The 12829-nt window shown below is 32.1% G+C and overlaps 2 protein-coding genes across 3 annotated transcripts in view; one reads left to right on the top strand and one right to left on the bottom strand.

Moving 5' to 3' along the window:
* Nucleotides 1–5253: 5253 nt before the first annotated feature.
* On the bottom strand, nt 5254–6430 carry LOC108751399. Its single transcript, XM_018491551.1, has 3 exons — nt 6242–6430; nt 6018–6152; nt 5254–5596 (listed from the first exon to the last, which is right to left on the bottom strand). The coding sequence occupies exons 1-3, from the start codon at nt 6291–6293 to the stop codon at nt 5316–5318; spliced, it is 468 nt and encodes a 155-aa protein (XP_018347053.1). The 5' UTR covers nt 6294–6430; the 3' UTR covers nt 5254–5315.
* Nucleotides 6431–7390: 960 nt separating this feature from the next.
* LOC108751392 (transmembrane protein 8B-like) overlaps nt 7391–12829 on the top strand; it is a 10340-nt gene continuing 4901 nt past the window's right edge. Inside the window, exons 1-7 of one of the 2 annotated variants that reach the window (XM_018491540.1) lie at nt 7391–7604; nt 8412–8583; nt 9851–10064; nt 10176–10303; nt 10788–11071; nt 11583–11854; nt 12007–12135. In XM_018491540.1, the coding sequence (XP_018347042.1) occupies nt 7520–7604; nt 8412–8583; nt 9851–10064; nt 10176–10303; nt 10788–11071; nt 11583–11854; nt 12007–12135 (1284 nt within the window). In that variant the 5' untranslated portion in view covers nt 7391–7519. Of the gene's footprint in view, nt 7605–8411; nt 8584–9850; nt 10065–10175; nt 10304–10787; nt 11072–11582; nt 11855–12006; nt 12136–12829 lie in introns of those variants that run through there. The other variant, XM_018491541.1, reaches the window with a different exon arrangement.

Raw genomic sequence — 12829 nt, 5'->3', positions numbered from 1 at the left:
AAAAAAAAAAAAAAAAAAAAAAAAAAAAAGGTCGTCGGTAAGAGGGGGGCCTTCCCGACCCGCAGGGTCGGGTTGGGTGTAAGGCGTGTTGGTCTTTTTGGAAGACCCACACGCGTCAAATTTGATGACCTTTTTTTTAGGAATTCCTTCCGGGGAATCTGAAGACCCGTTGGGAGGAATCCTTTCCTGGGTATTTGGATGGAGACCTGTGTTGGAGGAACTCGAGGACAAATAGCCGATGCAGAAGATTGGTGAGGAGACCTGCATGGACTTATTTATATTTCGCGCGCGATCTCGGCTATAGCGGGTAGGTTACCTCGGTGGAAGTTTCTGGATAAATAAAGTGTGATAGGTCGTGTCGACATAGATTGTAGTGTGCTTTGGATTTTGCCACATCGCGCTAACTGTTGGTTTGCACGTACATCTTAATATCATAATCAGCACATCTGTTACGTGGCTGACGTAGAAATACATGTAATTTAGATATATTTACGCATACTATCGTTTCTTGTTCCGTCATTATTACGGGACTTAGTTAATATAATAATTATTGTATTACAGCTATCTTACGATAAGATACTACAATAAATTGTATCAAGAACGATACTCCCTTTGGCCCTAGTCAGTTTCTGGATTTGTTTCATGTACCCTTTCGGTACATTTAAAAATATATTTATACTTTGTCAACCTGCCTAACGGTACTTTGACTTTCATGTTTCATGACTGTTTCGGTAACGTTGAGTCAACATTGTAGAAATTATCTTAGCTTCAATTACTATTGAGAATAAGCTCCGTAAATTTCCGCTTAGCCTACGAACTCATTCTCGTCATCTGTGATTAGATGTGATAGTTGTCCTAATTGGATTTTGCCGATACGTGTCGCGTGTCTGTACTATCTCGCCCTATCTCGGCGTCCTTACACAGGACGTAAGAACAGACTCTTGTATAATGCGTAAAGCATGAGGCTTGAGAAAAAAAAAGAAAGAAAATCAACCAGTCAGAGTTCTTTCATGGAAAGTTTCTTGTTTCATGGAAAGGAAGCGGCCTTTAATTGATTTATTTTCTTAGGCATTACGTGTTACGTATTATGCATTATGCGAGAGTCTGGTTCTCGGGTTAGGGCCGTCGAACCGATTTCTAGCATCGTGGACATTGGACTTTAAGGTTTAATTTTATGCCTTAAAATCTCATTGTAAACATTGCTTTATGCATGGTCTGTTCTCATAGTACTACCACGTATACTGTGTCTGTGCTGTAAGCTTTAAATCGAACATAGTTTTTTTTTAGCCTCCTCTATTAAACGGAGCCATTAATACTTGGCTGTGTACATGTAAACTGCCAGTCATTCTTAAGGAATTTTGTTATTTCGATAATCTCGATTATTTTTGTGCAGTGGATCTTAGTGATTAGGCAGGTCAGTGTGGTGAATTTAATATAATTGAACTACACGCAATTAATCAAAATAATAGGAGCAGGAAGAATAATACCCAGATACGAATAATGTCCTGACCTGGCCTGACCTGACCTGACCTGACCTGACCTGACCGGACCGGACCTGACCTGACCTGACCGGACCTGATCTGACCGTACCGGACCGGACCGGACCGAACCGAACCGAACCGTACCGAACCGTACCGAACCGAACCGAACCGAACCGAATCGAACCGAACCCAACTCAACTCAACCCAACCCAACCTAACCTAACCTAACCTAATCTAACCCGAACGTGGACGTATCTTCGTCGACTTCACCAGTTTTGTAACTATCGAGATGTCAAAACACATTGGAATTAACCCACAATCTTTAAATTGTAATTGATGTTTATACTTAGGAATAGGAAGGATGTACTATTGAAGGACGGTCAGACTTTTGTCTCGTAGGTTTCGGCACAAATGCGAATGCCGCGAGTCGTACTCACCCTATTTGTGCTCGCTTCGTAATATAATTCAACATTCCGTAGAGACTCTATGAGACCTGTATTTTTACGAGCGGTACGATCGTTGGTCCGAATTTCGCGTCATGAAATCTAATCTGTTTAACTTGGGAATGAACCACGTGCGATCTTTGAAAAGGCAAGGTTTAACGACGAGGATTTATTAGGATTTTGAATTTGAAGAACGAGAGATAGATGAAGAATTAATACTATTGTTTATTATTACTAATCATTATTAATCGGACACAGAAGGTAAAATGCAAGGTTATACATTATTATACATTGTTATACATTATTATATTTATTTATTTATTTTTACATTTATTGATATAATTACTATTGTAAGGCAATGAAACAAGCCCGTTGATTCCTTTAGAAAATATAACTATTTTAAAAGAAGGGAGTCAGGATTAACTTGATGGAAGGATGTTCTGGAAAATTTCCTTGTTGGAAAGGGCATTTATTTCTAATGTCGTTACAAAAACGATATCGCATGAGATTCTCTCTCAAGACCTTTAGTCTTCAAACTCTTGTAACAAACTTTGTCATTTCTCAAGATTAACAAAAGTTATTCTATAATAATTATGTTTGGTAATAACATACTAAAAAAAATTTGCATAAAGAAACACAACTTCGTAATTTTGTAAGATATTACAAGACAAAATTCACTAATAGTTAAATAATTCAAATATTATAAAACTAAATTAACTTGTTTGAATTTTCAATTTTGTTTATTAAAATTCAACAACTTTTATTTACATATGTAGGAGATGCGAAATTAAACTTTTTTCGTTCAAAGACTTATTAAAAATCCCTTTTATGGATAGTCGACACTCTTCTGTCCTGAAAATTTAGTACAGAGTCGAACCACATCTACTTTCGACGATACAATTTTATTGATAGTATCAGAAAATGTATATGGTAGTTCTCAAATTGATAATGGATGTACTGGCGGTAGTGTACGGACGATATCGACGGTAAAAGACAAACCGGCATCGCCTCTCTCAGGTTTCTCTTTAAGCACAGATATCCTGACCTTTACTCCGTGAAAGCGTAAAGCGTGGTGAAGCTGATGAAGCGTCCATCAGAAAGCTAGTGGTGGATCTACTAATGTTGTGTATCTAAATAATGAAACGTCCGGTTGACTTAATATAAGTTACATGGACGTAAATTTATCTGTTATCCTCAAATATCCAACACAAATCGAGATTCAATTGATTGGGATAAGAGAAATTAACATCAGAAATATTTTTACTCAACATTTCAAATTCATACGTTTTTGTTAATTCTATTATACACATATCCAGTGTATATATTCTATATTTATTTAAATCAGTGCTTTTCAATCCTTTTCAATCTACGGCATATTAAATAATTTCATGGACTGAGGAGGCCCTGAAAAGAAGAAAAAGAAGCACAAAACTTTTCTTTTTTGCATAAGATATAAGGACTTCGATTCTTTCCCTCGGTTACTTTTTTAAAACTTCCAAAAATTCAGATTATTTCGTTTTTACAAATTTAATTGTAGACGTAAGGTTTAGTCATGTCGTTAATCGCGCACGAACTATGAGTATTAATGTAGAAAAGTAGTCATTTTTCAGTTTGTGAAAATTTTCAAGAGTCGAAAGAATCGAAGTCCTTAGGTGTATATGCAATAAATAAATATTTGATCTCTCTTTATGATTAAATATTTTATATTTCAGTATTACAAATTCTATTTTATATTTAATTATAAAAAGTTATAAAATCAATTACATATAAATAATAGTAATACAAAAATTATAGTTTTCTATTTTAAATATACATATTTTTGTAAGACACATTTAAATCTTCTATCTGCTATATTAATGGACGGCTTTGCGATATGTAACAATATTACTGTATACAAAGAATATTCACGCAATATTAAAATGAATATATCTTGTTTTATAAAAAGTTATTAATTTTATATTATATGTGTGTGTGTGTGTGTGTGTGTGTAGATGTGTGTATGCGCGCGTGCGCGCGCGTGGATAGATGTTAATGTATATGGACGTATAATATGTAAAACAAAGTAAAAAGCTATGATATATAAATCAGTGTATGCCTAATTTGTATTCATTTTAAAATAAATACACTTATTACTATATTAGTTTCGAGATAATTTGACAGCAAGTTTTTCAAAACTAATATTATGCAGATATCCTGATGAAAATAAAAATCTGTACGTTAATCGAATGTACATTTGATTTACGCTGCAAGTGTTTCTTTTTCCAGGACACTTGAAGTTTCCAATACTAAAATATAAGAACGATGAATGACAAGCGATAAATGTTATCAACGACCTAGTTTCCACCGAGGGTTTAATCCGGATCAAAATGTAAGAACCAACAAACTACAGTCGAGTATTTCCCTGTTACAGTCGAACGACTGTAGGGAAATGCTGGACTGCAATTGATTAGTTCTTACATTCTGATTCAGATTAAAGCCTTGTTGGAAACTAAGCCAGTGTGAAACAATACGTAAGTTACACTATATATATTCAGATCATTGCAAGTATCAAAGTAATATTATTTATAGTCATTTCAACGTCAAAATGACGACATATAATATATAATGGATTGATTTATACTATCAATATTGAAAATCTATTGTGTGCATGTCTACTATACATTTTCAATATTAGGTAGTGTACGTCGAGATACGTTCCTAAGAGTTTTACTAATTGAATAATGCATAAGTATATGCTTTCGTACGTGATATTATATAAGTGCATTAAGTATGCATATGTATAAGCTTTATTGATAGCTTTGTGTATAACTTCCTATTTGTTTAAAGATAAATATAACCTTAATAAACTTTCATAGTCTCGCTTACACGTTCTCATGTCCCTCTATGTCATTGATATGACAAGATTTCCTAACCTGAATAGTCGTCAACTTTAACGATTAATACCTCTACAGGGTGGAACAACTATTTTTTTTGCCAGATTCGTTCATTTCGTGCAAAAACGCGACAAATAAACCTAATTTTATCAACATCGATGAAGAGACTAAACTCAACAATTAGAAACTTTTGCATATACATTTTTTTAAATAATGCACAAGTAATTAAATATCTATATTTCTTAATATCTGTCTCTCTCGGAATTTCCTTCCTTTGCCTCTCACGCAAGTAGAATCGCTTGGCTCATTTAGACGTGAACTTTTTCGTTACTTGTAGCAACATAATTTAATCATTTATTTCATTTTTCTTTTCTTGTGTCTTTTCTTAGTTTTATTATTTTTTTTATAAATTATTCTTTGTTTGCTTTATTTTACTATTGCTTGTAAATAAGAATGTATATAAATGTTTTATCTATCTCCCTCTCTCTCCTAAAAATTATATTATATGTATAACAGCTTTAGGATATAAAATACTGTACAGCGATTTCTAAAGTTATAAGTAATATTGAAACAGTCATAATCTCCGCGCTGTTACATCTATGATCAAAGTAGCAGAAGCACCATGTAACCTCGTCATAATAATCACGATGAATATCCAACTGATGAATACTGTTATTGACGTAATGGCCTAATCGTACGTCTTTAGCAGCAGGTCTACAGCCTTCATAATGATCCGCAGGAATATCCGTTCTAAAGCTACGTACGGAGCTCAGGCATTCACGGGTAATAATTGTTTCCGCTGAGAAAAAAGTTGTACTATTATTGCTTTTTCCATTTAGTGACACAAGTCGACACAAATGTCATTCTATTTCTTGACATTCAGATAGTAATAAAGATAGAAAGACACATGTATTGACTTGTGTCAACTTGTCGTCAAATAAACTAAACGCTATATATATATCCCCTATAGCAAAGAATCACATTCATGTCACAATATCAATCAGGAAGAGCATATGTCACTGTGAGATTGTCATAACAAAATAACACAAATTTACAGATATTCACAGATCACCATGACGTGACAATCATGATTGTTGTGATATAACTGTGATATTTTTTACCATTGGGAGATACATGTACACGTGTTCCCTTTCATATGTTGTTTAAAAATCGAATAAAAATTTAATATGTCATCTTGTAAATGTAACATAAATGATTACCTCCTTTCCGTTCAATTATCTTTACACACTTGTCGTCGTATTCTGGACAAGTTTCTCCCCAATACCATAACCAATTTAAAGGTGTTCCACATCCAGGATGATTACTGTTACACCTGTAACAGTACAAGCTGTCGCCTGCAATTAAAATGTTATTTCAAAATAACGTGAGAATAATGGGATAGGATTCACTGCCACGCCCTTTGTAAATGAACAATATACTATACCCTGATTTATCAAAACTATCAAGAGAAAAACTGTAAAAAATATTTGTTTCATCTTGTTCTACTTAAATAAACCGTTAACAAAACATTTATTTCACGCTTTTATGCGATCTCGTTTATAAACATAAGAAAAGGTAAAAATAAGCGTATGTACAGAGAGAAACCTGAGAGAGGATACGATGACTCAAAACCTGTAACCGCAAAATGCTGCCGCGCACTACTGCCCTCTGACAAGGTGAATGTAAACTACATAGCAACGTCTACTATTCTTATGGCTCCTGCACACTGGCGCGGAAACGTTTGCCGTGCGGCAAAATGAGACGGTAAGGGTGAAATCACACGGTGCGTAAAACGACTGCGGAATAAAGAAAGTGTCATAGAAGCAACCAATAAGCATTATTCTGCGTTATTCCGAATAGCGCTGATTGATTCCTTCTATGACGCATTCTCTATTCCGCAGTCGTTTTCCGCACCGTGTGATTTCACCCTGAGGGCTGCCGCAGACAAAATTTCTGTAACAGTAACCTTAAATGTGAACTTAAACCGATGAGCCAATCATTATACAGCTTTAGATCTACGTACTCTAATGGAAATAGAAATAGCAGTAAACTTATCCATAAGGCGAATTTCAACCGATTAAAATTCGCCTTATTGCGAGGTTATGGATAAGTTTACTGTTATTTCCATTTCCGTAAGATTACGTAGACCTAAAACAATACCCTAATTGGCTCATCGACTTAAGTTTACGTCTTAGGCTGGGTTTTTACTTGACGCTGCGACGCTCATTTTCAGCATCAAAACAGATCACGTAATCAAAATTGACTATCAATTTATATAACTATTAAATAATATATATATGTTTATTAACACTTGTTATCTGTATCTTACTATTGTGTATTAAATTTATACATGCATATGTTATTTTGATTCTGCACTTTATTAAATCTAATAAAATAATGCAACATATGTCATATTCTATCTTTCTCTTTCTGTTTTATCATCATAACGTGACTGTGTTTCGATTTTTTGCCATTTCACTGGCGGGGGGGCACGCGTAATGTTTGCTGTGCGAGTCTCTTTGTCTATCTTACCGAAAAGAAAGGAAGAGTGGGAGTAACTAGCAGTCCATAGTTATATAGTCAAAGGCGAATACTGCACATGCGCAATTATAGCTATGTACAGGTTAGAAAAGGATAAAAATACCACATATGCAGTTGTAAAAATGGAATCAGTGTTTTTTGATGTTTGTTTCCTATTCTACAATTGATATATGTTTCTGTCATGATTTCAACGTTTTCTTTGGAACTTTGTTCGACATCTCGCCGATTTTCTGTTTTTCTGAACCTTTTGTTCATTTTTTTTCCAAGTATGTTTATTCTTTCGTGATAAATTACATTTTTTCATTAATCTCTCTCTCTCTCTCTCTCTCTCTCTCTCTCTCTCTCTCTCTCTCTTTGTCCGAATTGTCAAAAATTATCTTATTCAAATTGATACCAATATTGATACACAACATATATACACGTTAAGTTGATTTGCTCAATTATATTATAAAACGGGAATTAGTGAAATTCATGCAAGGTTAGAAATGAAGAGATTAAAAGGCGAAAATATATACTCTATACGATTTATAATAAATTTAATACAAGAATTCTATGTCAAAAATTAAGATCAATTGAAATTATGAATTGCAGCCAGTTATATGAGAGTAAGAAAAAAAACAAGTAATTCGAATATGTCAATCCAGTGGAGAGAAAAAAAAGTTAAGATAAATAGTTTTTTTATTTCGCAATTCCCGTGCCATTAAATGGGATGTATAGAATAGAATTTATTTCACTTCAGCGTACAATTTAGCCAAGAAGGGGATTTACAATCTCTATCTATCCTTGACGCATATGTCCATATCTCAGCGAATAGGTAAGAGATAATAATTGTTAGATGTTAGCGCATGTAAAACCTTTGGATCCTAGAGGCGCTAACATCTAACATTTATTATCTCTTATCTGTCATTGTTTATTACACACTTCTTACTTCCTGCATATCTGATTTGATATCATTTAATTACATACTTTTATCTGCTACTTTTGTCTTCTTTATCCTATCCTATATCTAATTATTTATCTAATCATCTTAAATGGATTATATATGTTTAAGATGATAAATTCTTCATTTGCAGTGAGTCACTGTATAATACCACAAGCAAATCAGGAAGATTTACTTCGCTCATTCAAGAGCTATTCCGATGTGACAATGTTTCACTTTACAGTACCAAAAGAAGTGCCTCGAGCTACATGGCAATTCGCTGCTTTTATGGACGATCCTACGTGCCATACACGAAAAGTTTACATGTAATATTTTTTCTGACTCTTATATTAAATAAACTTAAATTTATATGCAAAATGTCGTACGTCTAACGTAATCATTCCTTATATGTCTTTACAAAATAAGATTAAATCAAAAATATGTTCAGACACAAGTTATATAGCTTATATATGAAGCATAAAGTCAGTTTTTAAAAACTTCTTTTTCTAATCGTATGAAGATGTGTGTCATTTTTTTTTAAATGTAATTATACGTAGTCCTCTAATTTATTTTTAAGTAATATTCCTCTATTCCTCTATTACTTGCGTGTTGAAGTATTAAGGTAGAGTTGAGAGCAAAGAAGCAATAGTTTCCTATACATTTTATTTATACGCTTTATTCTGACACATTTTGACATATAAAATGTTATATCTTGTAAACTATTAAGTCTTTGTTAAACGTATCTTAATACTTTTTATGCGCAGAAATGAAATTAATCAATTGTCAAAAAATTAATAGTTTACGAGATATTTTACATTTCATGTAAAACTGTACCCAGAGAATAAAGCATAAAATATCTCATAAACTATATGGAATTTTTAATATCTCTACCTTAATACTTTTATATGCAGACTTATTAGACGAATTATATTATGTATAAAAATCATACAATTCCAATTTATTAAATGGTCATAATCTTCATGTAATCATGACAAATCAATTTTTTTTTAATTGCTTCTATTATAGCTTTTGTACCTCTTGTACCATATTTTTCATTTGACCTGTAAAGATGAAAGTAGAGGTGTCACATTAGATGGGATATTCATTGTAAAAATTATTTATTCAACAAGTGGTTTTAGAATAGTATATAATTCTACAATATATAATGACTAATTAACCGAATTTTCTTAATAAAAAAAATTATAAGAACAGTTGGATGGATAATTGTAAATTATTAATTAATTAATTTAAGTCACACAACACATCTGTATTACCGACTAAATCGTAATTTTTGTATAACAATTACTTTTTTTCCTCTTTTACAGATTCGAAAATTCTTTTCCAGGATTAAAATATATGCATTAATACGTGTCTGTAAGATGGAATTTATGCCGAGAATGACAAAAAATTTCGAAATTGGAATCTTAAAAATTTTTTTTCGTTCTCAGCATAAACTTCACCTCATAGATACGTATTAATGCTGGTATACTTTAATCCTGGAAAAAGATTTACGAATCTGTAAAAGAGGAAAAAAGTAATTGTTACACAAAAATTATGATATAGTCGGTAATACAGATGGTAATCTTTTTATAGATACCTAAAGTTTGGTAGTTATCCAGTAATCACTGCAAATAATGAAATATCTGTATCAACAAAGTCAACCAAATATGATTACGATATCGTAATCACTACTACTACATCCTATCAGCCGAAAAATGTAACTGTTGTTCCAGTATATGAGCCGCAACCTGGAGATTGGTTCGTAGCAGCTTATATGTCTTATTGGGATGAGAAAGTTCAACAGCAGGTATATCAATATCAGCTATTTTAGTTGTATGGATAATTATTATCACTTTGTTATTATAAATATTTTAATTTACGAAAAACAAACTTTATTCTTTTTAAAATTTTTTTTTAGGGCCTAGGACACAAATGCCAATATAGCATAGGTGCAATAGCTCTATGGTCGCAAATAGATAATATTATAAATATTCCTATTAATTATCAAACGAGATTGCGAACAAGCGCAACGACAACATACTACAAGTAATAATTAAAATTGTTATTATTTCATTTATTCTTACACAAGATATGCATTTAATATTTACAAAATTTTTTTCTCAGTAAGTCGAGAAAAAATATATATATTATATGCATTATATTCGCGCGCGCGCACACACACACACACACACACATTTGAATTACATTTTATAATTTACAAGCGCAAGATAATTTAAAAATGTTATGCAGACTAACTTAAAGAAAATGAATAGATAAAAGTTATATAAAGGACGTACGTTTTCCATAAAGGAACACATGATATTCTTGTATGAATCACATTATATTCTTGTTTTTGTCAACATTAAACAAGAATAAAATGATTTTTTGTGTTATGCTGTATTATACTGTGTCATCTGTGTCTCTAACTGAGACAACGCTCTGAATATGCTGGACTATTTTTTATATCACTTTTCGTTAATTACATTACACAAGATGCAAAATATTCACATCAGTTATAATTTTTATTCAGGATATATATTCCGTCAGGATTATTGAGCTTCCGTTTATCGGTCTGGAACTGCAACTTTACGTTGCATAATTTTCGTGGTATTAATAAACCTTGTATCGAGGCTATGTACCTGAAAGGACGTGTTTTGCCAACATCCAATCATTTTCATTCCACGGAATCTAAAATTCTTACCACAAACACTAGTTACTCTTTCATTGAATCTTCTCCTTATGAAGATAGTTATTACTATTTATTAATTGTTTCGAGTAGCATTATAGAATTCAACATCAAGGTTGATACAACAGGTAATTAACTTTGATACATTTTATTCTCTTGCTGTGTGTATGTGTATTTATAGGCGTAAGTATATGTATATGTGTGTATATATGTATATATATATATATATATATATATATATATATGTACATGCCCGCATAATACAGTTCTCCGAGGGATGCTTTAGACTTTCTCTGCAGAACTGTGGTGTGCGTGCGTGCGTGTACATTCATATATTTGCGTACGTGTACATATTAGCATAACTGCAAAATTAAACGAATACAATAGACTCGATATACAAATATACCTTTTATTAGAATACCTTTTCGCAAATTCCATAGGCGAGCAAATTTTCGATAATTTATATATTGTCGAGAGTGAACAAATTGCAACAATATATCGAATTCAAATGTAGTTGTAACATCAAGTAATCATGATTGTTTTTATGTATAAACAAAAATGTTAATTATCCATACGCGCGCGTACGTGTAAAAAGAATATACAAATGTAATAAAAGAAATATATAAATAATTATTTCAGAGTGTCCAATCGGATTAACAGAAAAATCGTTTACTAGAGAATACACGGACATAATTCCTTTAAGTTTTAATTCTGTAACGGGAACGAGTACTTACAAAGAGTTAATAAAACACAAATGGTATAATGAAGAAATCAGTGGTAGTAAATTTTACAATAGAGATGAATTTTATCGAAAAAATGAAAAGCGAGATACTGATAATCAGTGTATACCAAGACATCGATTAGTTCGTGTTAAACATGCGGAAACATTTTCAACCGTTTATCTTCTACAGGTGATATCTATCATATTCAGATGAGCCGTGCATTTTTTTATTTTTACGCTATATGGAATAAAGATTGAAACATGATACATATTTTTGTAATTGTTTATACACGATAGCGACTAGTTGGTACTAACACTGTATTCCATCATCGAAATTTTTAGGGAAAAGAGTGGTTAAGTTCAAGACTAGTATTAACTGATTCAGTCCCGACGATGACGCAATTTGATATTTTACCATTGATAGATATCGGTGGCACACTTGATATCAATGTACATCTGGACATAAAGAAGGTAAAAGTTTTAAGATGTTAAAGTTTTCAAGTACTTTAATTAAGGTAGCTTTCTTCAACTTTTATCTTTTTATATACATTATAAAGATAAAGAAAGGAACATTTCAGTTAAGTTTGCGCATCTCAAAACCGAAAACCATTTCACTTACGGCCCTTAAAAATTTTTAGTTGAAAAAAAATGTTAATTTTTTTCCCTCTTCAAGAGTTTTTTTATTCTTAGCATAGAAACGCGCAGATGTCTTGCATATAAAGCCCTAGACACAATACTAGGCAATAACGATAGAAATAGTATAGAAATAAGCAATGTGTAATAATTCCTCTATTTTAAAAACTCAATAGAATCAGATGTTTCCGATATTATAAATAGTTTCTGCAATTTTTCTCTCAATTTTCAATATTTTCATTCTTATTCTAATGGCACAAAATGAATATTTTACGCGCGCAATCGCAATTTTAGCGTAAATAAGTGAAACCGTACGCATCATGGTCAACTCAACTAGCAAAAGCGTGTGCAAATGAAAGAGCGGTAAATAAAATTTATTGTGTAGACAAAATAAATATAAAGGAAATAAACATAAGTACACAAAACGAATTTAGAATATAGGATTGTATTGATAAATATCGGCGATGCGATACGAAGTTATTAAATTATTTGGGTATTTTAGTATAAAAGATATTTATTATATACTATATAT

Source organism: Trachymyrmex septentrionalis, unplaced genomic scaffold, assembly GCF_001594115.1.
Source record: "Trachymyrmex septentrionalis isolate Tsep2-gDNA-1 unplaced genomic scaffold, Tsep1.0 scaffold44, whole genome shotgun sequence".
NCBI classification, from domain to species: Eukaryota; Metazoa; Arthropoda; class Insecta; order Hymenoptera; family Formicidae; genus Trachymyrmex; species Trachymyrmex septentrionalis.
This window is presented reverse-complemented; position numbering and strand designations above follow the sequence as displayed.

Excerpts from the sequence above, each read along its gene's own strand:
- LOC108751399 (XM_018491551.1), bottom strand. The coding sequence starts at position 6,293 with ATGAAACAAATATTTTTTACAGTTTTTCTCTTGATAGTTTTGATAAAT. Across the intron at positions 6,153-6,241 it reads GATAGTTTTGATAAATCAGG|GCGACAGCTTGTACTGTTAC; the intron begins GTATAGTATATT and ends TTTTAATTGCAG. Across the intron at positions 5,597-6,017 it reads GATAATTGAACGGAAAGGAG|CGGAAACAATTATTACCCGT; the intron begins GTAATCATTTAT and ends CTTTTTTCTCAG.